Here is a 27527-nt window from a genome sequence, read left to right as displayed (position 1 = left end):
TGCCATCAACCCCAATATGCATTTGTTTTATTTTATGGATCTTCCAAAGGATATGATGCAACTAAGAGAGGCAGTGTGGCAAGGATGGTCGCTTTCTTAAAATTTTAATTTTTAAATATTATGCTATATTAGCACTTTTATTTTTTAGAAAGAAAGGTTAGAAAGTTGATTTTTTTTATTAATTTTATTAAATAAAAATTTAATGTTTCCAAATTTAATAATTTGTAATGCTTTTTACTATATCTATTTTTGTTTATATTGAGTTTAAACTTATTAAAGGTATATTTTAATATTGTATTAATAAATATTTTGATCTAAATATACAAATTGTGTAGATTTTTTTTTTTTAAATATTTTTTTTTTTAAAATAGAGATTGAGAATTGAGGGAGTAAAATTTGAAATTTTTCAGATATGATCAAAAGCACTTACTATTTGAGTGCAAATATTGCATCGATTGTAAGGTACAAAATGTAAGAGCCATTAGACTAAGCCTGTATATGTAAATGTTGCATCGATTGTAGGGTACAAAATGTAGGAGAAGGGCATGGTGCACTATCTATAAACTCATGAAACTGTTATGAGTTTATATTTTAACAATATTTAAATTATATAATTAATTTGTATTATTTGTCTTGGTTAAATAAGAACAGCTTTTGGAAACCTTGCTTAATTTGCAGCATATGGATCAATTTATCAATAAATATTAGTGCACATTAATCACTTAATCAATAAATATTAGAATTTTTGTACACTGTATAAATAAATTAAATTATTCGTAAATTATTTAAGATTTGACTCGCTCAAATTCGACTCGATTTTTAAACGAGTCAAATTTGAATTTAATTTTTAAACTAGCAAATGAGTTAAATTTAAATTTTATAATATTCAGCTCATTAAAACTTGTGTACTTGACTCGCGAATAAATTCGTGAACATTTTCGTTAAGCAAGCGAAATTTAATATCATAAGAAACAATACATATACTTTTATGAGCTAATTATAAATTTTTTAAAATTTAATTTTATATAATTTAATTACATTTTTAAAATTTGTATATATTTAAATTTTTAAAATTTAAGAGTTTATCTTTATAAGTTTAAAAAATAATTTTATATATACATATTTAGTTAAAATTTCTAAAATTTATTATATACAAAAATAAATTAAATTATTTGAAATTAATTTCGATAAAAACTCAATTTGTTTGAATTCCTCCTTTTGCTAAAGAATTAAATTTAAATGAATAAAATTTAAGTTTGAATTGATTAAAAAAATTTTAATAAATTAAAATATTTAAGTTTTTCAAAATTCAGATTGATTGGATTTGTTGCTGAATTTGTGTATGTGAAACAAGTGTTAATGTGAATGAAGAATTCACACAGAAAGAAAGAAGAAGAAAAAAAGTCATTGAATATGATAATGGGAAAGAGAAAAATTTTAACAGCATTGACCTCTAATTTCTCCTGCCCAAATCATCTCTTGTGGAACCCATAAATACTAGAGAACATGGGTCAATTTGTCTCCAGATTTATAGCATGATTTCACGATACACAACAATTTTTTCTTATTCAATATATTCAAAGTTAATTTTGAAAAGGTTTCATCAACAATTCTGATAATAATATTAAATACATCTTTATCCTTAAATCCAGTTGTTATATTGTCTGTTTAAACTGGGAAAAAAAAATTCAAAACAAAGAATTCAATTTTGACCCTTTTGAACTGATCAAAACCAAGCACTCTTTGAATCAACAACTTTGAATTTACCTTACAGCTTGCATCCCATCCGAGACTCAGACCAGTTCTTCATTTAGAACAGCCGGGATTGGACTTAGTAAAACTAAGTTTAAACCATTTAAATTTATTTATATTATTTTATATTACATAATGTGGCTTTTAAACATAATTTAGATTTTTATTTATAATTATTGAATTTATTATTTATGATATTTATAATTTTATAATATTTATAATTTTCCGAACGTATATGCGAACAGATTATAAAATGACTGGGTCAATTTTTCTCCTTCACGTCACATTATCGGGTTGAACTGCCTCCTCCTATTGGACCCGGATTTACAATAAGTCCGATCTGTCTCATTCGTCCGAATCAGGTTTAAGATGCTGGGTTGGCCTATTTAAGGATGACTCCATAGGTTTTGCACTACTATTATTCTCTTGGGCCTAATTTCGTTCTAAACAAGAAAGTCCAGCGGTCTTTTTTAAATTTACTTAATTGCTCTTTTACGACGGAATTTAAATTTATAATTTATAACTAGCTTATGCACAATTAAATGAAAGCTTACTGTTTCATCTTTTATATTATATATTCTTTAATTTTATAAAATGCAATACATAAGAATTGTATGAATAAAAAATTTATAAATTTAAAAAGATTTTTCTAAGTTGACGTTGAAATGTGTATCAATGCTAAGATTTATAAAGAAACGGTGAGAAAAACTATTAACGTAGCGGCTGGTAATGACACAAGATGTGAACCATGAAATTCTTTTGTCTTCCTAACTGACCTCTAAATATAGAAGAAGAAGAAAAATAATAATTAAATACGCATAAGAAATAAGAATTACAAAAGCTTGGAAGCTCTTCAAAATGATCGTTTTAGGTTCTTGAAATCAACAGACTCAATGCATTCGAAGCCATTATTCCTATAAGGATTCATTTGTTTCAAAAGCTCTGTTGCTTTCTCCTTCGTCTCATCACTACAGCCAAGCTGCAACACTAACACTAGCTTTTGAAAGGCACCCACTTGAAGAACATCAACCATAACTCTCTCTTTTCTTCCATATTTGTTAAGCTTCCAAATGGCTGAAACCGAGTAATCTGTTGCTGCTGCTGATACCCTTAAGATTTTCTTCACTAAAACTGGCCATGTTAGGGCATTAATGTATGCTTCTTCTCTCCCTTCTTCACAATCACAAAGCTTATCAAAAACAACTAAAGCTTTCTCACATGTGCTCTTCTCTGCGTCTATAATGATTTCTATCAGTGAAGAAATCAAACCCATCTTCACTAATGATGATCTGATGTTCTCACTGGAAGAAGGATGTGAAACTAGATGGAATATAACCATTAGAGAATCTTTTGAGATTTTAGGGCAAATTGGGTCTTTAATGAAGCTGTATAAAATTTCGTTAACTCCTTCAATGCTTGCTAGTGTTTCTGCATGCTGTTGATCTGAAGAAAGAAGCTCTTTCAACACAGAAATGGAGTTCTGCTTGGATGAAAGATCTCTGCATCTCAAGAACCATAACATGCAACGTAGAGAATTGTTTGAGCTTAAATATATTTGAGATTCAACGTCGAGTGGAAACATCCAATTCAGAATAGATAATATTTCCTCCAAAACCTTAGCGTTTCTTTGGAAAGAATCCGTAGCAAATGCATCAAATGTTGAAGCTAACACTGAGCTTGCTCCATTAACCACCATGCAAGATCTATTACGTTCACTTTCATTGCCCCATTTCTTGATTTTCTGCAACAAATCCCAGCATTCATATTGATCCAAACTCCTTGTTGAATCAGCAAGACATGAAAGAAGTTGAGACACCTCAGTAGGAGAAACAGGAACTTTAGGTGTCGGGATACGTTGGATACCAAAGTTACGATTCTCGACACACCAATCTTGAATCATTTTCCTGAGATTATGATTAGGGATGAGATCAAAACTGTTGAGTAACTGATTTGTAACAGGACAAGTGAAATTCCCAGCTTGAAGCCAAGCCTCAATGTTTGATCGATCATAAGTGAAACCAGTAGACAAAGTGACAGGATCTTTCATAAGATCAAGAGAAATAGGGCAAAGAAAATTGTTGGGAATGAGGAGTTCCACATTAGAAGAGAGTAGCTGCTGCTGCTTCTTCTTCTTGTGGGTATCCTTTAAAGAGTTTGGTTTTCTTCTCCAATAACCAAAAACCATCATGAACAAAGGAAGACACTCAGCGATTTGATTTCAGAAAAAAATAATAATAATAAAGAGAAGAGAAGGGTAGATTGGTAGAGATTGGAGAGTGAATGATGTGTTTATATATTTTAGATTTGAGGGGTTTCTCACAGGAGACGCGGTGTTCAAAGGTATAACGAGAAACATAGCAGAAAAGAAAATTGAAAAAGTAAAGTTGAAAAAGAATATTGAAAGTTTGAAAGATAAAAGCAGCGTCAAATAAGTGTTTAAGAAGCGTTCACATTGAATATTATTTTCATTTGCTGTATATAAATATTTATTTTATATTAATACTGGATAATTACATCTGAATAAATTTAAAACATCTGAATAAATTTAAAACATCTCAAATTCAACTTTTTTTAATCTCCGATTTTTATTTTTAAAAATAATAATAATAATATTAAAAAATTAAATAATAAATTTCTCTAAAATAAACATAATTATTTCCATATCACTAATACTAAATAAGTAGAGGTTTTTATTAGTGTGAAATTCATTTTTTTAGTATTATTATTATTACATTTGAAACTCATTTTTAATAATATTATTATTATATATAATAAAAAATTTTGATGAAGTATTTTATAGAAATAAAATATTCAAAGTTATAATATAAAATAGAAGTTGAGAAAGGCATATCTCACCACACATATTGACAAAATTAGAATATGGTTATTGTTTAATTAGCATCATACAACTTTGGAACATATGAATTTAAATATTAAATGTCAAACTAAAGCCTATGGAATAATTAACTTCAACCACAACGTTTTTTAAAATAAATAATTATTAATATTTTTTCTATTTAAAATTTAAAATTTTATAAGAATTTTATTTAAATGATTTTTTCTAATAATTTTTTTATTTAAAATAAAAAAATTCATTTTATTTTAACTTAAAAAAGAATTCATTTCAAAAGAAAATTGAAATTATATATAATTTTCTAAGAATTTATTAAAAAAAATTTTAATTATAAAAGAATTCATTTAGAAAAATCAAGTTATGTATAACTTATTTTTTTTAATTATAAAGTTTAATAAACATTTTAATTAATTTTCTTATTTAAAATGACAAAATTTGATTATTTTAACTTTAAAAAAATATTTTAAAAGAAATTAAATTTAAAAATAATTTTATAAATTTTTTTAAAATTTTCTTATAAAATATATAATTAAAAATAAAATTTTTTATTTTTACTATAAATATGGTTGCGAATTCTTTTAAAAGTTGGCTAAAACTATTATGGTTTTGACTTAGCTGCCCTTAGCCAAAACTAATATAAATTCAAATCAAAATAAAAGTCTTTCAAACTATTCTAATAAAAAAATATTTTTAAACATTCTAAATAAAAAATAATATAAATTAACTTAATGCAAACCCTTTCAATAGCATAAATAATGTTTTTATGTTTTTGAAAATATAGTTTTTTTTTTCTATTAAGATCCCAAAAGGCAAAAGTTGCTAATATTCTATTAAGATCCCAAAAAGCAACAGTTGCTAATATTAATGGTTTCTTTTTCTATTTTTGACTAATTTCTAAGATCAGGACCAGTTGATTATTATTATTATACGAATTTAAATTATTAATATTTTATAATATGAAAAAAATAATAATTATCATAAAAATATAACAATAAAATAGAATTCATTATTATCATATAATAATGATTTAGTGAACTATATACAGTTAGTCATGAGCTTAGTATAAGAACACTTGGGCCCAGGTTCGAGCCCTCACATTGTTACTTGTATTCTGGTTTATATTTATGAAATTAATCTGAAATCGAACCTAATTGATCAGACTGACCAGTTTGAGGGATCTATCTTGATTTTCCTATTTCAAGACTTTTTAACATAAATCAAACTCACTCTTAATCCGATTACTGATTAAACTGATTCAACCAGCTGGTCTGATTCTAACAACTATGGTCCAGCGCACTAAACTCGTCGCATTAAAGACCTGGTTAGAACCACCATCCCATGCAAAACTGTCAAGGAGCATATACACCGGAGAAACATAGAACTGTACAATCTTAAAATTCCCAGAGATTGATTTCTGCAATTCATCTCACCCAACACAATAAAAAGGATGAAACAAATTATTTTAGCACAACATTGTACAACTGTTTACATTAAAAGGAAAATTTTTTTTTTTGAAAAAAACTAATGTACAAGGTGACATGTTAATCATATGCAGTGCAGGTCTATCTTCAATAAAATGAGATGCTATACAAAAGCTTCCGCCTATGCTTTGTCTCAAATGCAGCTATTATGCCGTCAACAGAATCCTCCCATGAGTCGGCTGCTTCGATCTGTAAATACAAATTACAAATCTAAATCCATGAACTAATAAAAATTTGTGCTAAAAAAATTACCAGTATGAAATAAGTAACCTCACCATTTGGCACAGATCTAAAGCGAGTTGAGCACCGATGGCTGCCTCCTCATGGTTATCTTTTACTTCCAAGTTGATCACCAGCACGCTCTTCATAAGAACTTGATCCCGATTATGGAGATCTGCAGCCAAATTTACAGTAAAATGATCACGTGAACTGTTAACAGGGTCCAAAAGCTTTCTAGAATGTCACAAAACTCCCCTTTAGGATTTCTTTTAAAAATACTTTTTATATGCAAATGACACAAGATCCAGGTCCACTTGGTTTGATTTATTTCGGTTATTAATTTGGTTAATCCAGTCATGATAATTTGGTTAATATGTCCGAAAATTCTAAAGCCAAAATGACTTTATAACTAAACTGAACCAATTTATCCAAATTCCGAAAGAGAATACTGTTAGCTTTAGCTAGAGAAGGAATGGAGATGAGAAACCATTCTGAAAGAAAGAGATGAGAAACAGAATGAGAGGGAGAGGAGAGAGATTCTTTATTGAATAATCCTTATGATGCCTTACAAGTGTCTTCTCTCACTTTTATACTGAATATCTTGGCTAACAGCCTCCTAACCACTTTATCCTTCAATTTACATTCAGATACAATCTAGAAGAATATCTATTATTCTTCTACAATCTAATTCTTCTAGAACAATATGTTATTTCCTCTAGTTACGTGACTTATTATTTCTTCTGCGACTTATTTCCTCTCTTCCTATAATATGTAAGAATACCCTCCAAGAGAGTCTTCTTGTCCTCAAGAAGATTGAAATTCTGGAGACTGTTGCAGAATGAATGCTTGATCCTCCCATGTGGCCTCTTCCGTGGTCATGTTAAACCATTTGATGAGTTCTTGCATCACTCTTTGGCTGTCTCTTAAAATAACTCTGGTCTTGAGCAATTTCTCAGGGCCAATGACAACTTCATCTTGAACGAAGGCAGGCAACTGCTGGCTCACCACCTTTTCTTCTCCTATCCTTTTCTTAAGGATACACGAAACACTGGGTGGACTACTGCATCAGGAGGCAACAATAACTTGTATGCTACCTGACCTATTTTTTCAATAACCTTGTATGGTCCATGATATCTAGCAAATAGCTTCAGTTGTTTTCTAACTACTAAGGATGTCTGTTTATAGGGTTGAAGTTTCAAGTACACCCAATCGCCCACTTCCAAGACTTCGCCAGATCTCTTTTCATCAACTATTTGCTTCATTCTGTCCCATGCACTTTGCAGATTCTCTCTTATTAATTGAGAATTGAGCTGCCTACTCTGTAGAAACTGACTTACTGTCTCCATAGAGCATTCCTCAGAGTGATCGAATGTGAGTGGGGGTGGGGGGTAGCCATATAGTGCTTGAAATGGTGCAATTTAAATTGCACTGTGGTGGCTAGTATTGTACCATCATTCTGCCAGAGATAGCCATTTACTCCAAAAGTGTGGTTGCTGGAAATAGAAGCATCTCAGATAACCTTCTAAGCTTTGATTCAGTCTTTGTGTCTGTCCATCTGATTGGGGGTGGTATGCAGTGCTAAAAGCCAGCTTAGTTCCCAACATCTTGAAAAGATTTTTCCAAAAGAGACTTGTGAAGATCTTGTCCTTATCTGATACAATGGACTGTGGCACTCCATGAAGTTTAGTTATTGACTCCAAGAACAACTTTGCAACAGTTTTGGCTGAAAATAGATGCTGCAGGGATAGGAAGTATGCATACTTAGTGAATCTGCAAATCACCACTAGAATAGCATCTTCACCATTTGACTTAGGCAGCTGTTCAACAAAGTCCATTGTAATGGGTTGTCATGCCTTAGTAGGGATGGATAGAGGTTGAAGGGGTAGGATGTGTGCATACTAAATCTACAAATCACCACCAGAATAGCATCTTCACCTTTTGACTTAGGCAGCTGTTCAACAAAGTCCATTGTGATGTGTTGCCATGCTTGAGTAGGGATGGGTAGAGGTTGAAGGGGTAGGAAGTGTGCATACTTAGTGAATCTGCAAATCGCCACTAGAATAGCATCTTCACCCTTTAACTTAGGCAGCTGATGCCCTGAGATTCAATAGAAAGTAGGATCAGAGTATATGTGTGTGAACTTAGCCAAATGGCTCATGTTCTCCTTCCTTTATTCTTTTTTCTCTTTTGTCCTCTAGTCACGTATAACCGCCACCCTGCTACAATACAACATGTCGTTGTCACGCAGGGCCGTATGTATGGACGTACTGCACCTTTTCCCCATCGTCAGACGGCCATTTAATTCCCTCCAGTGCCTGTATTGACATGATCCCGGATGTTTAGGGTCTCTTGCCCTACTGACCCATCAAGTCAGTTGAGCAGGATCCCTCTCAGTTGGACCCAGTCCCTGCTCTGTCCGTCCTGCTGGCGTAGGGATTGGACTGCTCTTACATGGGTGGACCAGCGGGTTGGGCTTTCACAGGGCTTTAGCCTGGTCTTCCCTCATGGGCTCAACTGTGGCCTGAGAATCCGAGACCCAATAGTTATCAAGTGTCCCTTTACCTGCTCATTAATTATTCCATGATTATTGAAAGGGTAAATCCCGAAACTCCAATTATTACTGCGTGACTCTAAGAGTGCTTTTGTCAAAACGTCTTCTCTCCGCCTTTACCCATTTCAAATTCATACTTTTAATTTTGCTCTCAATTCTTCTTCTTGCACTGCTTCTGCTAACTTGCACTGCTTCTCCTCTGTAATCTCTGCTTTCTCGCTTCAAGGTATGTCTCACTCTTCTCATTGCTTCCATTAAGATCCCTAATATCATGGGTTTGGTATTCTCTGTTACTCCTTCTTCTCTCTTTAATTTCTTCTCCAGCGAGTACGTTGACACCACTATCTATAGGATTAGGCTCTCCTTCCTAACGAGAGGATTATTCTTCCCAATCCATCTCCGATGAGCTTAATAGACACCCAACAAGGACATAGTTTAGTTTTCTTTGTTAAGCAGCGTGATTTCAAGTTGACATTCCCTTTCACCCCTTTCTTCATTGAGGTCTTCTGTCACTTCGGAGTGACCCCCCGTATGTTATCCCCCAACTCCATCCTCTTCGTGTGCTATTTCGAGTCTATCTGTTTTTGTTGGTGTTTTGCCCTCTCTGTCGCATTGTTTTCCACCTTCTTTCGTCTCGTAGATCCAACCATGGGTTTTATTATTTTGGTCCCCCGGGAGGGTTGTCTATTTTCGCCGAGTACAGAGACTCAATAAAGGGCTGGTCTGAGGCCTTTGTGGTAGTCGAGCTGAAAGAGAACTCAAGAATCAACTAGGATGTTGATCTCTCTTGGAGGAAGTCCCTCAAGGCTGCACTGACTTATGTTGAACCAAGTCTGCCTTCTTCGACTGACCTCTGTATGGAAGATGTATGACATCGAGAAGTGCATGTTCATGTCCAACCTCCGGGACTGCCGGGAAGCTGGTACTGCTAACTATTATTTTTCTGCTTTTCTTCCTTGTGCTTTCTTTTGAGTTCTAATTCGAATTGACATCTCTTTTTCAGCTTCTGTCGTTCCCATGGACAACATTAAGCTCCTGAAAAACTTCTCCCTGTCCTGGGAGAGCATGAAGGCCACGTTCAACACCTTTAAGGCTGGCAAAACGGTGGCGGACATAACCCGAGAAATCTTTCAGGCCATGGCCCCTGCTGCAGCAAACCGGACTATTGCCCCTGCCCCAACTTCGGCGTTGGAACCTACCGCAAGGGGTTCTCGATCTGCAGCTTCGAAGGCCTCCATCCCTGCTAAGGCGCCGGCTTCAGCCAGATATCCGGCAGCTCCTAAATCGGCCTCCAAGGAGCCTATTGCCATCAGCGAGTTTGCCGAGAGCGGTTCGAAAGAGGTACTGGGATTGCCCTTTTGGATGTCACACCTCTCCAAGCCATGAGGGCCATTGTGATTGGAGGGGCACTAATAAGCGAGCCCGGACCTTAGAGCCTGCTATTGAAGGTAAGGCTATCAAGCGAGCTCGTGCTATGGAGCCTATGAAGGCAGTGGAGCAGTTGTCCTCAGCTCCTGACAATGAGCTCTTGAACGCTGCCGAAGTGACTCCTAAATCTACACCGGTCTCAGCAACCAAGATGCTCTGTAATAAAATGTTTAGGGGGACTCCGGATGCTTTGGATCTCCATTTCCTGGCTCTCATCAACCACTTTGCCTGCTCCACCAAGCAACAGACGACGTTCAACAATCGTTCTTTGGATGACCTCGGGGACAGCTTGAGGGAGATGTTCCTCATGGTAACCCGTCTGTTTTTCTCAAGGGTATTTCTAGCTTTTTTGGTTTCTTTAACTTTGTTTTTCTTTTTTTCGTGGCAAACCTTCGGGGTATTTCTTGAGATTGATACCTGGAACCGGTCTTTTCAGGGCTCAATGGAGCAGCGCATCGCTGAGGAGCTCCAAGATGAAAACATTGTTGCCACTGGTGAGGCCCGCGGACAAATCATTGAGTTCAAAGGGATTATTGAAGACCTCACCAAGCAACTGGGGCAGATGAGGGAGGAGGTTGCCCAGTCCTCCCAACGAGTTTCTGCAGTTGAGTCTCAGGGAGACAAGACCTTAGCACAGCTGTCCTCTTTAGAGTCTTGCTGTCAACGTGATGAGACCAGGGCCCAGCAGAATGAGGCCTTAGCTTGCACTGTTGTCCTCTAATAGGAGCTCAGCAAGCACATCGAAAATCTGAAAGGTATGGCCTCGACAATAGAGGAGTCTCATCTCCAGCAACAACAACTCTGTCAAGAGGTCACTGCTCTGGAGGAGAGGTGTTCTGCGTTATTAAGGAATGCCCGGGCTACAGAGTTGAAAAGCAAGTTCTAGCAGACTTGTGAAGCGCGACTGGAAGAGTATAAGACCTCTACGAAGATGAAAGAGACAATGTACAAAGAGGCCTTCCACATGTTTGCTTCAGGCTATAATCAGGGCCTTAAGTCGGCTAGGAATGCCCCTCCACTCTGTTGGCAGACCTACGAACCCTTGAAGTGGACTCTGACGACGAGGAGAAAACGCTCCTCGCTTGCCTTCTGGACCTCAGGGGAAGATGTTGTAAACAAGCCTTTGAATGATTTAGTTAGCTCTGGTCCCCCCTCCCCTGCTGCCTCTATAACTTACTCGAATAATCAATAAAGATTTATCTTTTATTATTTTCCCTCTTTCTATTTTTGTTTTTTATATTTATTCAATTTATTTATATGTTTGTACTTGAACTGTTAACTTGTGAATGTTACCGAGCTTACAGCTCGTTAATTTTGATTTGTTTGTGTTTGTATACTTAGACAGTTTTTGTATATACAGCCTGTGGACTAATTTTCCAGAGCTGTCAGCTCACAACTCACAAGAAGCTCCTTGAGACTCCGTCAATTCCCCTATGGCTTACTATGACAAGCTTGCAAATCAATCCCATCTTCGTCTTTTTTTATAATTATTAATATCATGATTCTCTTCTCTTTTTCCATATAGGCTCCATCTCCAAGTGAAGACCATTGAAAACCATTACAATGCTGTACTTAATTATGCAAAGGACTTCAATGACTCGTCCAACAGCATTTGCATACAAAGCTAAAATAAGTCATTCTTATATATGCACGGACTACTAGAAACAAAAATAGAATAAAGATGACACAAGTGATGAAATGGAAAAGGATTGATGTCATTCCCTACCCTCAACAACCATATCAAAAACCTTTTCTTCAAAAGTGAACACCACATCAAATGAACCATCAGCAGCATTTTCTTGCCAACGTTGAGGCGCCAATTTTACAGATGAGTTTCTTTTCAGCATCGGCAATATGCCATTACGCTTGTAACTGCATATTTTGTAATAATAAAGAATGATTAACATCATACATGAGTTCTTCAATTTTGGTAACTGCAGAGTTTGGCTAATTTCACTAAACTTCTTCAGCTTTAAGAAATCAAAGCAGCAATAAAACTGAGAATTTCAACTCTAGTTTCATCTTCTTTTTTCTTTTTTTTTCCATTGTCCCAACTAAACAGAAAATAAAAATTCAAACGACTAAGGTTTTTATCACAAACTTATTTTAAGCATTACGTTTTTATTTCAAATGCTATGGAGGGTAGAACTGTTTATTTGAAAGCTTCTATCAATCAAATTTCCTAAGGATCCTAGTAACTTATTTATGAAAAATAACTTACAAACAAATTCTAGCTTGGGTTACCAACAAAGTATAGTCAAGTAAAAAAAAAAAAAGAAAACGTATTTTTCATATACTTTTTCTTTCTCACGTTATCAGGAAAAAAAAAAAAAAGCAAATAAGAAGAGAAAATACAGGTCAGGGTCCTTCCGTCTGAGATCATCGAACATTTGCCTGTAAGGGGTTCCAAAATCATAAACGTTTGGCTCTCTGAGGGATGGTCCCGGTAGCTTCACATGAGCTCCAGTTCCATATGAAGATACATCAAAGCCTTGCCTCTTGAGCAGTGAGTGAGCCTCCATGCTTCGATTCTGATTTGATGAACACACCATAGCATAACGGAATTTCATGCTTCACCACAAATTAGAAATTTAGAAGGAATGTGTGAAAGCTCAAATATGTTAATGAACATTGCAATTCAGAATAAATTGAGAATTTACACTTCAAGCACTACACAGTCCAAAAAAATTCATAAAACCAAATAAAAGAAAATCAATAGATAACTACTTACACAACACAAGGTCTCAGTAATTGCTTCAAAGTCCAGAAATCTAATGAAGAAATCTTTTGGGAGACTAAAAGCAGTAAACCTAACAGGATAAAAGAAAGCCAGACCCAGAGTTTACCTGGCTGAAGAGAAAGTTGTCACTTTCTTGGGAAAAAGGAACGAGAAATTCAGCAGAAAGAGTGAACATCGTAAATGATAATGAATTGCAATTCTCCAGAAGTAGATGTTTCTGGTAATCGGGTAGGGCGGGCCACGAAACCGGGTGCTAGGTTCCAAGCATAGTGAAATCGGATTCGATTTTAAGGCTCTGTTTCACACAAAATATTTAATAAAAAAATATTTTTTATAATTTTTCAATTGATTAAAAAAATAAACTATTTTAACAAAAATAAGTTTTTTTAAAAAAGAAAGTATGATATTTTTATTAAAATTTTTATATATAAATTTTTCAATATTTTTATTTTTTCAAATTAAAATTAAATAATAAAAATAAATTACCTTATTAAAAAAATTTATAAAAAATATTTTTTAAATATAAATTATTTTTATGAAATAAATAAAGTTTAAAATTTAATAAAATTACAAATTAACCTCTACTTTTTAATAAAAAATAATTTAATTCTGAATGTTTCATTTTGATAACAAATGGATTATTGAAAAAAAAATCAAAACAATTGCACTAATTTACATTTATGTCATATTCATTTCTTAAATAATAAAGTGATATATTTAAAATTTGTCGCCGTTTTAATTAATGAATAATGACAAATTTTAATAAAAATCAATAAAAGAAAATGATATTCAGTAGTTTATGTAGCCAATAATTTTCTCTGACGGCGTTAGAATTTGATTACTATTATTTGTTCCTTTCGAGCTATAACATTCAACAAAGCTATGTCAAAAAATTGATTGGAAAATGTTTTCAGGATTTTTTATGAAAATAATTTATTTTTTTAATGTTTTAATTATAATTTAAAAATAAATAATATTAATAGTAATATTAATAAATTTTTTAAAATTTAGAAAATGTCAAAAACTTAATTTTTTATTCAGAAAAATATTTTTTATTAAAAGTAACCCATAACTTTTTTATTTTGTTGGGAATTCTAGATTCATGGTCTTCTTTCTTGATATTTGATTGGGATTTTCTTCTCATTTGAATTATGAATTTTTCAAAATTCAAATATAAATCTCCAGAAAGTCAATTACTTTTATTATTGAACCAAATATTAATTAATATAAATAAAATTAATTTCTAACACGTCCTATAATACTATTCTCTTTTATTATTTTATTATTTTATATATATTAAAAAAGATATATTTTTTTAATTTTTTAATTATTTAAATTTTTTATTAAATATTAAAAAATATTTTTAAAAAAATTTAAAAATAAAATAAAATTAAATAAGACTATAACATAAAAAAAGCGATAATAAAAATAGAAGCGTAGACAAAAATATCCAAACAAAGGAGTATTAATTTAAAAAAGGAAGAGTTACAATTTAATTTTTAGATATTGTCATTATTAATAAGTTAATTTTTGTATTTTTAAAAATTTATTAAAGCGTTCTTATCTTTCTTTTCATCAACAAAATAGTCTTTCGTTTATTTATACCATTAAAAATATAGCAAAAGATCAAATTATCTCATTTTTTTCTACATCATTCTCTTTCTTCTTCTTCGTTGATTTTTCCTCCTCTTCTTCTTTGATTCTTCTTTTTCTTATTTAATTCTTCTTTAATTTTCTTTTTATTCTTCTTTTTTTATGAGGAGGAGATGATTTTTTTTTTCTTCATCATCGTCATCTTCTTTTTTTGTTTTGTTTAAGAGGAGGATGAGAGATTATTTCGTTGACGTAAATAAACAATAAGGATATTTTAATAGATATGAAAAAAGATAAGAACGTTTTAATAGATTTTTAAAAATATAGGGACTGACTTATTAATAATAACAATATTTAAGGACTAAATAACGGATTTTATTTAAAGGCAAAATTAAAATTTAAAATTTTTTTCTTATCATTTATTTATTTTTAACGGAAAAGAGAAGAGAAATATTATTTTATTGATGGAAAAAAAATATATAGAGACGTTTTAATAAGTTTTAAAAAATATATAGACTGACTTATAAATAATAACAATTTTCAAAGACTAAATAGTAAATTTTTTTTTAAAAAAATATTCATATCGGATGATGTGATTGAACAATTTATGGGAAAAAAAAAACATATTAAATTAGTCTCATCCTCTGTTTTTTTTTTTTTGAAGTCATCTCATCCTCTGTTTTTATTAATGTATTTATCTATAAATATATATTGGATCATAAAAACCTACTGGTGTTGAACTCTCCATTTCATTTTCGTCATCATCAAGGACAATATAATCAATATCAAACCACACACACACAGAGAGAGAGAGAGAGAGTTGACTTGAGGAGAAGTTTGATTATATAAAGAGAAGGGTCTTGGAGAAACAAAGAAGAAGATGAATTCATTAGGAGGAGGAGACATGAAGAGCTTGAACGTCGTCGTTTGCTCTGGTGAGGATGATAATAAGCAGCCAATTCCTTCTTCTTCTTCATCATCAGCATCAAGTGTAGAGAAACGTCTGATTGGAAGAATCGTAGCTGTGTTCTTAGTTGGAGTAACAGTTTCATGCTTGGTTTTGTACAAGCAATCTTTTATCTTTCGTGTTCCATTAATCCAGGTCAGTGATCACTTCTTTCAATACTTCTCCATCGGAAAATTCTTATTTAAATTCGTCCTTCTCTTTTATTAAATTTTGATTTGACAAAAATTTCCTTCAATTTTCATATAAAAGACATGATATTTATAAGTGTATATATCTATTTATCCTCAATTTTTAAAAAAATAGTAATTTTTTCTAAATTATTTTATACTTTAATTTAATTAAAATTTAGTTCTAGATTATTAATTAAAGTAAAATCTTTTGTCAAAAGATAACAACTACAATTAATTTATTTTAGAAATAAATAATTATATATTGAATTGCCAAATTTTTAAAAATAAATTTAATTTAATAACACTCTAATTTGATTTAGTAATATTCAATTCAAATCGAAAAAATCGATCGAATCGAATTAATTCAAAAATTCACTTTGATTTTTTATTTATTTTGATTCGATTCGATTTTTAATTTTAAATATTTCAGTTATTTCGATTCGATTTTAATAAAAAAATTAAAAAAATCAAACCGAACCGATTAGTGATAATAATATATTATTTTTAATAATATAGAAAAATTAAATTATATTAAAATTAAAAGTATTCTAATTAAATTTTAAAATATTAAAAATAAAGTGTAAAAAATAAAAAAATTATTAAAAATTCAAATCGATTAAACCGAACTGAATTGAACCGAATCAGATCAATTTAATTCAATTTGATTTTTGATCAAAATCGATTCGATTTAATTTTTATAAATACTAAAATTTCAATTTTTAATTTATTCGATTCAATTTAAAACTGAACCGATTGAATGTTCACATCTACTACTGAAATCAGAATTATACAATATTAAATTCTAAATAGGATTAATTATTAAAAAAAAAAATTACCTTAAAATTCTGTAGGCCGGCAGCCATGGCGTTTACCATGTCATTAGTTATTTAACTTATATATAATAAACCAACTAGAGAACTCTTATTATTTAATTTTTTTTAGTGTAATTTTGTCTAAAATATTATAAAATTATTTTCATATAGATTAGTAAATTTTACTTTTCGTATCTATCTCGAAAGAAATTAATGGGTGAAGTCCATAGCTTTGGCCGGCCAAAGAGGAAATTATTGAAATCTAAATTTCTACTGCATTTTATATTTATAAAAATACTCGATCCATTGTAATTCCAAAATTGAAAATTTTACGAATGTTAAATTGAAAATTTTACGAATGTTAAATTGAAAATGATTTTGCAGGGAAATTATGGTTATGATTATGACAGTGATTTGGAAAGAGTATTAAAGGCAGCATCAATGGGGAATAAAACAGTTATAATAACAACTCTAAATGAAGCATGGGCAGAGGAAGGATCCATAATTGATTTGTTCTTGGAGAGTTTCAAGATTGGAAACAACACACAGAAGCTTGTGAAAAATTTGGTGATAATATCATTAGATCAAAAAGCATACACTCGTTGCTTAGCAATTCATCCACACTGTTTTGCTCTTAAAACCAAAGGCCTTAATTTTTCAAGCGAGGCTTATTTCATGACGCCCAATTACTTGGAGATGATGTGGAGAAGAATTAGGGTTTTACTTACTGTTCTCCAGATGGGTTACAGCTTCGTTTTCACGGTAAACTCCTATGCCGATTCAATTTAATTAATGAAATTTGGCTTTGAACAAGTGTATTTGGTTTACTAGGATGCAGATATAATGTGGCTACGAGATCCATTTCCACACTTCTATGAAGAAGCAGATTTCCAGATAGCTTGTGACAATTATTATGGGAATCCATCTGATAGAAACAACAGACCAAATGGAGGATTCAACTATGTTAAATCTAATGAAAGAACCATCAAATTCTACAAGTTTTGGTATTCCTCAAGAGAAAAATTTCCAGGACTTCATGATCAAGATGTTCTAAATAAGATCAAATTTGATCCATTGATTGACAGAATTGGAATGCAAATGAGGTTTCTTGATACAGCTTATTTTGGTGGGTTTTGTGAACCAAGCAAAGATTTCAACTTGGTTTGTACAATGCATGCAAATTGTTGCTTTGGTTTGGAGAATAAAGTTCATGATCTTAAGTTGGTGCTTCAAGATTGGAGAAGCTTTATGTTGAAACCTAATTTGTCTTCATTCTCTTGGAGAGCTCCACAAAAATGCAGGTACGAGTTATTCTGTCCTGCCACTCATATAAATAATGTGATTTTTAATAGTTTATTTTCAACATGATTTATTTTATAAAAAAAATCTAAATAAATTTTTATAAGATAATGTAAGATTTAAATGTTTTTAAATATTTTTTTTAAATTTAAAAAATTAAATTATTTGATTTCAAATAAGAAAATTATCAACAGAAAGTCAATTAAATTAAATTTTTACAAAATTATTAATTTCAAATGGAGAATTATTGATGTTATTAAGACTATATTGATGACGTGATCGGAATGGAGATGCCCTGCAATTGATTAGAACCTGCAAGGAAGAAAGTGTGAGGTGGTGGTGGTTGCTCACAGCAGCCAATGCTCAAATCAGCATCTCACAAGTAAAAATATGTAATGGATTGCTTAAAGCTTTAGTATTAGGGAATAACGTACATTTGTCTCTGTGATTCTTCTCCTTTTATACTATAAGAGGTAGAGATGAATATTATATTTTTCTGATAACTCAACAATAATGTGGTCGTCTGCTCAATATAAAACATTATCGGCTAATAGGTGAGAATCCTATGATCACGGGCGTAATGTGCTTGATAACGATAACTTCAAGCCGAGACTCGCCTAGTTGAGGGAAGGACGAGTCTTCTGATGATGACCCGAATTTATGAGGTGTCCAGACCTTCCTTCCTTGGGATAAACCACGTTTCTCATTTGCAAGATACTTGCCACGTGACTCTGTTCTATGGTGACAACTCATAGCTTATTTTGGGTGATTGTTATGTAACATCTGAGGTCCTCCGCTGGTCTTTGATTCTTCAGATTCGAAGGAGACGCTTTGTCTTCTTGATCACATAGCACGATTTGACTGTTTGCACTCTTTTTCATTCCCTTGGTCATAATGGCATTATTACTTTTTAGTCCATATTAAAGGTTTTACCGGCTATACCACTGTATAAGAACCCTTCTTTTTTTTTTTTTGTGACTACCATCTTTGAGAGACAGGAAATGGAGCACTTTCTTTCTTCTTTTTAAGGATAATCAGATCTATGTGCAGGATATCGTCATAGTCTTCGAAGCTCAGCTAAAGGTGAGTTTTTGCGAAGGCGCGGGCATACTGTTGAAGGTTGCATCTGGCCCAACTATAATAGCTCTTCAGGGTCGTGATACTTAGATCATCATGAAGGTGCAATCATACTACTTGGCACTGTGGGCTGTGACCTGTCCGACCATAATGCCTCTTCAGTATTATGGTCCTAAAGTGAGGGGTTGGATTATGCAAGACTGATTTCGAGGATAAGGCTAGAAAGGTAGTTAAAGAGTCTATTTTTCGCATGGCTTTCCAACTGGTGTCTTTCTATAGGATGAGATAGAGTTTCTGTTAATAGATTTTTTTTAGGGTTCTGATGTAATAGAGACTTTGCTTGAGTTTCTTTGTAATCTTTTGTAATGAAAATATTTATTTTGTCTCTCATCCGGTAGTAAAGACATATCCATTTGTGGATTTTGACTCTCGATCTCTTTATAAAATTTTAGTAGAGTAGAATGGATACTCGGACATGTGGGCAGGCGGGTACACGCCTCTTCCCCGTATGGCACCATGTGTGTTTTCGTTATAAGTATCCTTTAGTTCTTGGCTCATCCGTCAAATTATCCTCGATTGGCTTCCCCCTTGTCCCTTGGGGATTAATATACACTCTTCTGAGTTCTCTTTTAGTGGGGGACCTGTTTAATAGTGTTCAAATGGTCTGGAAGGGACCATCTCGTGACCTAGCCTGGTGAAAATTGTCTTGTGGCCTGACCGGATAAAATCTGCCTTATGGCCTTGTTTAGTAGGATCAATGCCAAAGTGGTCTGGCAAAAGCCGGCCGGTGACCTAGCCTAGTAAAAACTACCTTGTGACCTTGTTTAGTGGGACCAATGCCCGAATGGTCTGGCAGGAATCGTCTTGTGACCTGACTAGGCAAAAACTGCCTTGTGGCCTTATTTAGTGGGACCAATGCCCAAATGGTCTAGCGGGAAGCACCTTGTGACCTGGCCTTGCCTCTTTATTCTTTCTTTTGGGGAAGACAATCCATCATTCCTTATCACTGGAGTATACAATATATGAAAATAACTTCATTAACTCATTGTTGATAAAATTTTCTCAAATTACAAATATTCCATGCATGGGGAACAACTTGACCATTTAGTTTAGCCAACTTATAGGACCCTGAGCAAATAACCTTTGAGACCTTAAGCAGTCCTTTCGAGTTCTTGCCTAGCTTACCGAGTCCGACGTTGCCACTTGTTATGTCTGTTCTTTTGAGGACTAAATCTCCCACATTGAAGGCTCGCGGCTTGATCTTGTTGTAGAATATTCTAGACATTTTGTTCCTATAAACCGCCATTCTGATTGCAACTTTTTTCCGTAATAATTCAGATTGGTCCAAATTGAATTGTATCTCTTCAGGACGTCCTGAAATTTTAGGGTATTATGTCCTGAAGCTGCTCACTTGTATTTCCACGGGGATGACTACTTCGGCCCATATACAAGGGAAAATGGTGTTTCTCCAATAGTTGTTCTGGAAGTAGTCCTGTATACCCATAGCATATGAGGTAACTCCTCGGGCCAATTGCCTTTAGCTTGGTTGAGTCTTTTTGTAACAGCCCGGACGTGAACCCCGGCACTGTTACCGTTCACGGCCCAGGCTGTTACACTGGAGCCCTCATCAAATGCTCCAGTTGGGTCATCATAATATACATCAAGCTTGGTTTAACATAACTCATCATTAAAACATTACATATATATCATGTACAAAAAGGGATTTACCATAAACATTAGGGTCAAGCACAATACTAATCCTCATTACATTACGTTACATAACATCATTTTACATTTCATTACATTACATTACATGTCCACTAAAACTCTATTACATGACATAACCGTGACTGTTACCCTTGCTGACCTCCTGAGCTATCTCTGGTCCTGTAAATCTGGGGATTAGGGGAAAGGGGTGAGCTACTAGAGCCCAGTGAGCAGAACAATAAAAACAGTTTAAATAATCATATGCTTTCATGAAATGCATCACAACACAAACAATACACATCAAGGATGGACTTGTCACCAATAACCCTCTACATATCCAATAGATGCCCGGCCCTCAACGGGGATCCTCAAAACTTCCTCTTAAGCATATCATAATATAACATGTCCAACTATGCCAGGAGCAATACAACCACACCTAGTCTTCTCTTACAGTCCAACTGTGCTAGGGGCGATACGGTCACACCTGGTCTTCTCTTACACATATAACATATTGCCAGGGGCGATACGACCACACCTGGTCTTCTCTCACATATAACATATTGCCAGGGGCGATACAGCCATACCTGGTCTTTCCATCTCATATCATATCATATCATATTGAGGGCTAGAGGATCATCCAATATCCATCCACATTATCATCATATTATGCAATGCATCATATTCGTGAATTCTAATGCAAACAACCTAATACATATCATGGCATTCGTGATGCATGAACATGCTCAAAAGTTTATTTGCTTTAAAATAAAAGAGTTGTGTTCTACTCACCTTTGGCTGACGCTTTACTGACTCTGTAGCAGCTAGCTCACTGCTGATCACCCTGGTTCCTCAAGTCCGATCCTACACAGGTGGACTCAAATGAGGGACCAAACATACTCTAACATGACTCTAAACATCTCCCAAAAAACTCCTTTAAACATCATTAAAACATGCATACAAAACACCCATGAAAGGGCTGGACAGGGGACTTTCGGCGGCACCTTCGGCGGCCGAACCCCTCTCCAGATCCGAAAGCCATGCACCTTCGGCGGCACCTTCGGCGGCCGAAAGTCCCTTCCAGATCTGAAACTCATGCACTTTCGGCGGCATGTTCGGTGGCCGAAATTCCCCTCCAGAGCCGAAAGTCCAAACTTTCGGGGGCGAGTTTAGGCGGCCAAAACAGCCTCCACAAGAGGTTCGGCGACCAAACCTTGCTTCGGTAGCCGAACCTGAGTTCTCCAAGAAGGTAGAACTCGGTTCCACCTCAAACGTTCAGCCTCCAAAACCTCTCCAAACACCCACAACATGCATCCAACGTCCCTAAAACATGCATATACCCTTATCCATACATATAGGGGCTTTAAACTAGCTTAAACCCCCACCAACAACACATAGCAACACATTTAACATACATTTACCATAAATGATACTTAAACCCTAACATCTTAGATCTACTCTAATCATGCATAAAACTCCCTTAAAACCCTCAAAACATACTTAAAACATAAGGGGAGGTGAGGATCCATGCTTACCTCTTGAAGATCGAGAGGATTGATGGCCCAAACTCGGAGATGTGGAGAAAGATAGCTCCGGAGTCTCCAAACCTCAAAACTTTGCTTCTTAGCTTAAAATCTTCAAAACCAAATTAAAAACTTATTAAAACTTGTAAGTGAAGAAAAACATGAAATCAACTAGAGGAGGGTATAAACTCACCTATGCCCGAAAAGAGGGAGAAAACTCGCCCCTTTTCCGGACAAGGAACCTTTTATAGGTGGCCGGCCAAACCATCTTCGGCGGCCAAAGGTGTTTCCACAGCTCCACCACTTTCGGCAGCCGAACTTGGGGTTCGGCGGCAGCAAAAGGAAGTCACCTTCGGCGGCCGAACATGAGGTTCGACGGCCGAACCTGGCAATTCCCTCGGTCTTTTCTTTTCAAAACTCAAATTTTCTTGATCAAAACCATAAAAACATGTAAAAACATTTTAGAAAACCTTTACTTTACCCTTCTAGAATGCTCCAACGTCTGAGAAATTCCGGATTCCAACGGAGATCCCGCCGGAAAGTAGGAATTCCGATGCCGGGGTCTAGCTGGGTATTACACCTTTGCCTTTTAAGGCTTTGAAGAACGGGATACATCTTCTAGCTGAGCATGATATGAATCAGCCCAAGGCAGTGACTCGTCCATTTAGCCTCTATATTTCGTTGATGGTTTTGGGTGCTTTCATATTTTGGATAGTGCTGGTATTCTCAGGATTCGCCTCTATGCCCCTTTCTGAGATAATATATCCTAGAAACTTTTCAATCTTTATCCCGAAGGTACACTTTTCTGGGTTTAACTTTATGCCCGCCTTGTCCAGGACATCAAAGAATCTCTGAATATCCTTCGGGTGTTCTTTCAATGATTGGCTTTTTACCACCATATCATTGATGTATACTTCGATTGTTGACCCCTATCATATCTTTAAAGATTCCTGACAGCAGCCTTTGACGTATGGCTCATGCATTTTTTAAATCAAAAGGCATTGCCTTGTAGCAGAAAAGTCCTTTGTCTTTTATAAATGCAGTCTTTTCTGCGTCCTCGGTATCCATCATGATTTGGTGATATCCTGAGATGGCATCAAGAAAAGAGACTACCGCATGGCCTGAGGTTGAATCCACCAATCCGTCGATGGACGGCAATGGATAATAATCTTTCGAATATGTTTTATTCAGGTCAGTGAAGTCCACACACATTCTCCATTTTCTGTTAGCTTTCTTCATCAGGACTGTTAGGAAATTCAGAGATTATTGTAACCCAAACACACAGCGGAAAAATTAAAAATCTCTAGTTTCCTTCCTGGGATCCGTGTGCTTCGTTTAATTCAAAAGAAATGATAAACTACTAATCTGTTAGACTTGACAAGAAGATACAATCCCGGACTCAAGGTGCTGCTTTTTTAACGAACACCCGCTATGGTATCCACACGAACGTCTCTTATCCTTCTGGAGTGCTAGCTCTCTCTGATGGATATGTTACGTGTTTCCGATCTGCAACTCTAAACGAATTCTCAAAAATGTTATTTCCACTTCGCAGAAGCAGTTTTTATTTGTTTTTAGTCTTTTGTTTTCCCACAACTGTTTTCGTGAAAGAGTTGTGTTCATAACCCACTATCACGATCTCCCAAATACTTAAATATCTTATGTGATAGAGTTGTGTTCATAACCAACTATCACAATCTCGCAGATACTCAAATATCTTATGTGATAGAGTCCTTTATTTATAACAGTTACAGATAGACTGCAGATCCTTTTTAAATATTATTCTCTCATAATAATAATTAATATTAATAATAATAACATCTTTATTATTATTAATTATACTAATGGGCTTTTAGCTCATTAATATAACACATCAACAACGTTCTTTTGTGTGTGACCCAATAGGCTCATATTAATTGACAATAGCCCAGTCTCACAAGTCTCATAAATCATAAGCGGCCTCTAGCAAGACATTATGACTACCCAATTAATATGAGGATTGATAGTCCGATAAAGCCTAATAAATAAAACATGTATTAATTCTTTTGTCACACGATATCTAGTTTGAACATAAGTCATGGTCAATGTCAAACTTATGATGTTCAAACTTATGATTTCTCGATCTCTAATTAGACTGATAAATTCAAATGATATTGATCACACTATCAATTCATTTGAGCACGGCCATGTATTTCTCAGTCTCACTTATCGATGGCCCCATAAGATATCTCTCTCAAAGAGAGGGACAAATTCTATCTTGATTGTTCAATATTCTCTACATAATTTCTATTATGCTCAATCATAACCTTTATGATTGTCCGATTAAAGACAATGTTTGGTTATGTCAAAACATAACAGTCTTTATGTTGGAAACTATGACAATCTCAAGTCAAAGGATTAAGACATAACTATTTTGAAATTTACTTATGACAATAATTCATGTAGTGATCTCAGTGCGGGTTCATCCAATACTTTATTCTCTAACAAGTATCTATGATTATTGAATTATATCAGCATGTACATAATCATCTCATGATTATCAATCAATAATCATACCAGTTATATTTTATTATTATCAACGTAATAATAAGTAATCAGGGATGTTAATCATTATTATGTAACATGTAAACAAATAATAATAATAGTAAAAACCTCTTTTATTAATAACCAAAACGACATATAAAAAGGTCCAAGATAATGGCCTAGGGCAAATACACTAACAAGGACCGCATTGGCAAGCCACGTGGGATATTGCACTTCCTTTACTAATCCTGCGCTCAGAATTTTATCAACCTCCTCTTTGATCACATGCTGCCTCTCTAGTGCAAACTTTCTTTTTTTTTTGTTTGACTGGTTTGATGTTCTTATCAATAGATAGCTTGTGAATGATAAGAATCGGGTCTACACCCGTTACATCATTTAGGGATCAAGCGAAAGTTGACACTCGTCTCTTTAGCAACTCCACCAGATGAGTCCTTGTTTCGCATTATCGAATTGTACCTTCTGCTCCTTTCCTATATGGACCTCCTCAACCGGATCTGCTGGCTTCTTCAGCCAGTCAATGGACATGGTTGCTTTCTCGAGACTTTTTGCTGGATGTCCGTAACCTTCTTTGGCTAATATCAAATTGCCTCAGACTACTGCTATGCCTCTTAGAGCTGGAAGCTTAAGACACATAGCACCATGTTAATAATGATATCATGGCAGTTTAGGACTGGTCGACCGAGTATCATATTGTACTCAAATATCTACTATCGCAAATTTTGCATACAACTCTCGCTTATATCTCTCATCCCCCAACACCAAGGGAAGGTTGATTGTACCCAATACTGCCATGATCTTATCTCCTAATTCTACTAAAGGATAGAAAACTCTAGCGATGTTATTGTTATCTAAGCCTAACCTGTTAAAAACATTTAAAATGAGAAGATTAATAGAGCTACCTGTATCTATAAGTACCTGCATTACGTCGTACCGGTTCAAAAGGATCTTAACGACCAAGGATCATTTTGAAAGAACCGACCGCTTTATCAGCGGGACCGAACCTTATTTCTTCCTTGGTCCATGGTCCTTGATGGACAGACATGATATCCTCTGCCACGCGTTTATTTTTCCCTTTGCCCTTATTAGCTCTCCCATAATATCATGTATGATTTCGACCATTTTGAGGGATCAGAGAAGAGAGATCCCGTTTTTCAAAAGAAAAATAAACAAGAGACCGGTTTTAATTCCAATGAACAGATAGAGTTCAATGGTATCCCGGCAATGGAATCAAATAATATTGCCAAGACTGCATTGATGACGTGGCCGAAATAGAGCTGCATTGCGATTGGTTAGAACCTGCAAGGGAGAAAGTGTGAAGTGGTGGTGGGTGCCCATGACAACCATTCTAATGCTCAAGTCAATATCTTGACAAGTAGAGAAATGCAATAAATTGTTTAGAGTTTTAATATTAGAGAATAATGTACCTTTGTTTCTGCGGTTCATTTCCTTTTATGCTACAAAAAGTAGAGATGAATATGGTATTTTTCTGATAATCCAATGACAATGTGGTTGTCTGCTCGATATAGGACATCACCGGCTAATGGGTGTGAATCCTGCAATCATAGACATAATATACTTGATAACGGTGACTTCATATGGAGACTCACCTTCTGAAGAGAAGGGTGAGTCTTCTAGTGATGACCTGAATATTTGAGGTGTCCGGGTCTTTCTTTCTTAGAATAGACTACGTTTCTCATTTGCAAAATACTTGTCACGTGACTCTATTTTACGATGACAATTCATGACTTATTTCGAACGATTGTTATTTAATATCAATTATAAAATTATAAATTTAATTTAATTTATTTTTTTAATTTTTTATTTATAATGTAAAAGTTTATTTTTTAAAAAAAATAAATTTATGAATGATTTTATAAAAATTTATTAAGATTGTTTTCTTATAAAATAAATAATGCTAAATTTTTTTTTATATTTTTTATGTTGAGAAAGTAAATTGAAAGAGAAGTTTATTTTTTTATTGTTATATGTTGAAAGACAATTTTATTTTTTTTAATTGTTATATGACTAAAATACATTAAATTTACCTTAATATTAATTCTTAGTACCATCTGACAAGTATATTAATATTTTCCTTAGAAACAAAGCAAATAATTTTTTTTTTCCTCATATGCCTCTTTGAATTTTGAATAAAGTTGAGATTAAAATTGCAGAATTTATTCTATCTAACCCATTTTTAATAAAATAGGGAGCTTCTTCATCTTCTTTTTTTTCCTTTTAGAATCTATAGGCATTATTATTGTTTTTTGATAAAGAGATTTAGGAATGAAATTTTTTAGCCTTATTTTCTGAAGAAATTTATTTACTTTTTTTTCTTATTTTTCATTTGATTGTTGCTAACATTTTTTCTTTTTCGGTTGCAAACAGAATGTAACGAAGGAAGGCAATAAGAATTTTCAATTTCTTTCTATGCACATCTTCAAGACAATTACATAATTCAATGATGGTAAGAAATTTGTGTTTCTCTGATTTTTATCAATCCCTAAACAATAATAGAAGCCCTTGACATTTTTGTATTAATTATTTTATTTTTATTTTCTTTTTTTTTCCTTATAATTTTTAAATTGTTTATAGATAATTTAAATATATAAACTCCATAAAAACTACATAAGTAGTTATTAGATTATTTATAACATGTAAATTTCATCTATAGGTATTATCAATTCGCTATTTCTTAAAAAATTCAGTAATTGCAAGACAGTTGCGATGGAGAGTAGTTCTCAATTCATTAAAAAAAAAAAAAACAGTTCAATCTAAATTAATTAAATAATTTTTAAATTAGTTTTTCACATAATTTA

General features: G+C 33.6%; 3 protein-coding genes across 4 annotated transcripts; 1 reads left to right on the top strand and 2 right to left on the bottom strand.

Annotated features, from left to right (window-relative positions):
* Positions 1-2537: 2537 nt before the first annotated feature.
* LOC110617203 (U-box domain-containing protein 21) lies at positions 2538-4026 on the bottom strand. The gene has a single exon (XM_021759845.2). It carries the CDS (start codon positions 3938-3940, stop codon positions 2606-2608), a length of 1335 nt encoding a protein of 444 aa, XP_021615537.1. The 5' UTR covers positions 3941-4026; the 3' UTR covers positions 2538-2605.
* A 1962-nt stretch (positions 4027-5988) lies between these two features.
* LOC110617650 (RNA polymerase II subunit A C-terminal domain phosphatase SSU72) lies at positions 5989-13292 on the bottom strand. The gene is made up of 5 exons (XM_021760586.2): positions 13132-13292; positions 12641-12856; positions 12012-12157; positions 6363-6481; positions 5989-6276 (listed from the first exon to the last, which is right to left on the bottom strand). The coding sequence occupies exons 2-5, from the start codon at positions 12853-12855 to the stop codon at positions 6175-6177; spliced, it is 582 nt and encodes a 193-aa protein (XP_021616278.1). The 5' UTR covers position 12856; positions 13132-13292; the 3' UTR covers positions 5989-6174.
* Positions 13293-15359: 2067 nt separating this feature from the next.
* On the top strand, positions 15360-27335 carry LOC110617649 (uncharacterized protein At4g15970). 2 transcript variants are annotated; one of them, XM_021760584.2, is made up of 4 exons: positions 15360-15720; positions 16952-17329; positions 17399-17868; positions 18917-19332. In XM_021760584.2, the coding sequence occupies exons 1-4, from the start codon at positions 15499-15501 to the stop codon at positions 18927-18929; spliced, it is 1083 nt and encodes a 360-aa protein (XP_021616276.1). In that variant the 5' UTR covers positions 15360-15498; the 3' UTR covers positions 18930-19332. The 2 variants fall into 2 exon arrangements, with proteins under 2 accessions (XP_021616276.1, XP_021616277.1); XM_021760585.2 differs by lacking the exon at positions 18917-19332 and adding an exon at positions 27097-27335 and having other exon boundaries at positions 15361-15720.
* The last annotated feature ends 192 nt before the right edge of the window (positions 27336-27527 follow it).

Source organism: Manihot esculenta, chromosome 6 (genome assembly GCF_001659605.2).
Source record: "Manihot esculenta cultivar AM560-2 chromosome 6, M.esculenta_v8, whole genome shotgun sequence".
Taxonomy (NCBI): domain Eukaryota; kingdom Viridiplantae; phylum Streptophyta; class Magnoliopsida; order Malpighiales; family Euphorbiaceae; genus Manihot; species Manihot esculenta.
This window is presented reverse-complemented; position numbering and strand designations above follow the sequence as displayed.

Coding starts and splice junctions, on each gene's coding strand:
- LOC110617203 (XM_021759845.2), bottom strand. CDS start 3,940: ATGATGGTTTTTGGTTATTGGAGAAGAAAACCAAACTCTTTAAAGGAT.
- LOC110617650 (XM_021760586.2), bottom strand. CDS start 12,855: ATGAAATTCCGTTATGCTATGGTGTGTTCATCAAATCAGAATCGAAGC. Junction 12,158..12,640: donor AGACGGAAGGACCCTGACCT/GTATTTTCTCTT, acceptor CAAAATATGCAG/TTACAAGCGTAATGGCATAT. Junction 6,277..6,362: donor CTTTAGATCTGTGCCAAATG/GTGAGGTTACTT, acceptor TTGTATTTACAG/ATCGAAGCAGCCGACTCATG.
- LOC110617649 (XM_021760584.2), top strand. CDS start 15,499: ATGAATTCATTAGGAGGAGGAGACATGAAGAGCTTGAACGTCGTCGTT. Junction 15,721..16,951: donor TTCGTGTTCCATTAATCCAG/GTCAGTGATCAC, acceptor ATGATTTTGCAG/GGAAATTATGGTTATGATTA. Junction 17,330..17,398: donor GTTACAGCTTCGTTTTCACG/GTAAACTCCTAT, acceptor TTGGTTTACTAG/GATGCAGATATAATGTGGCT.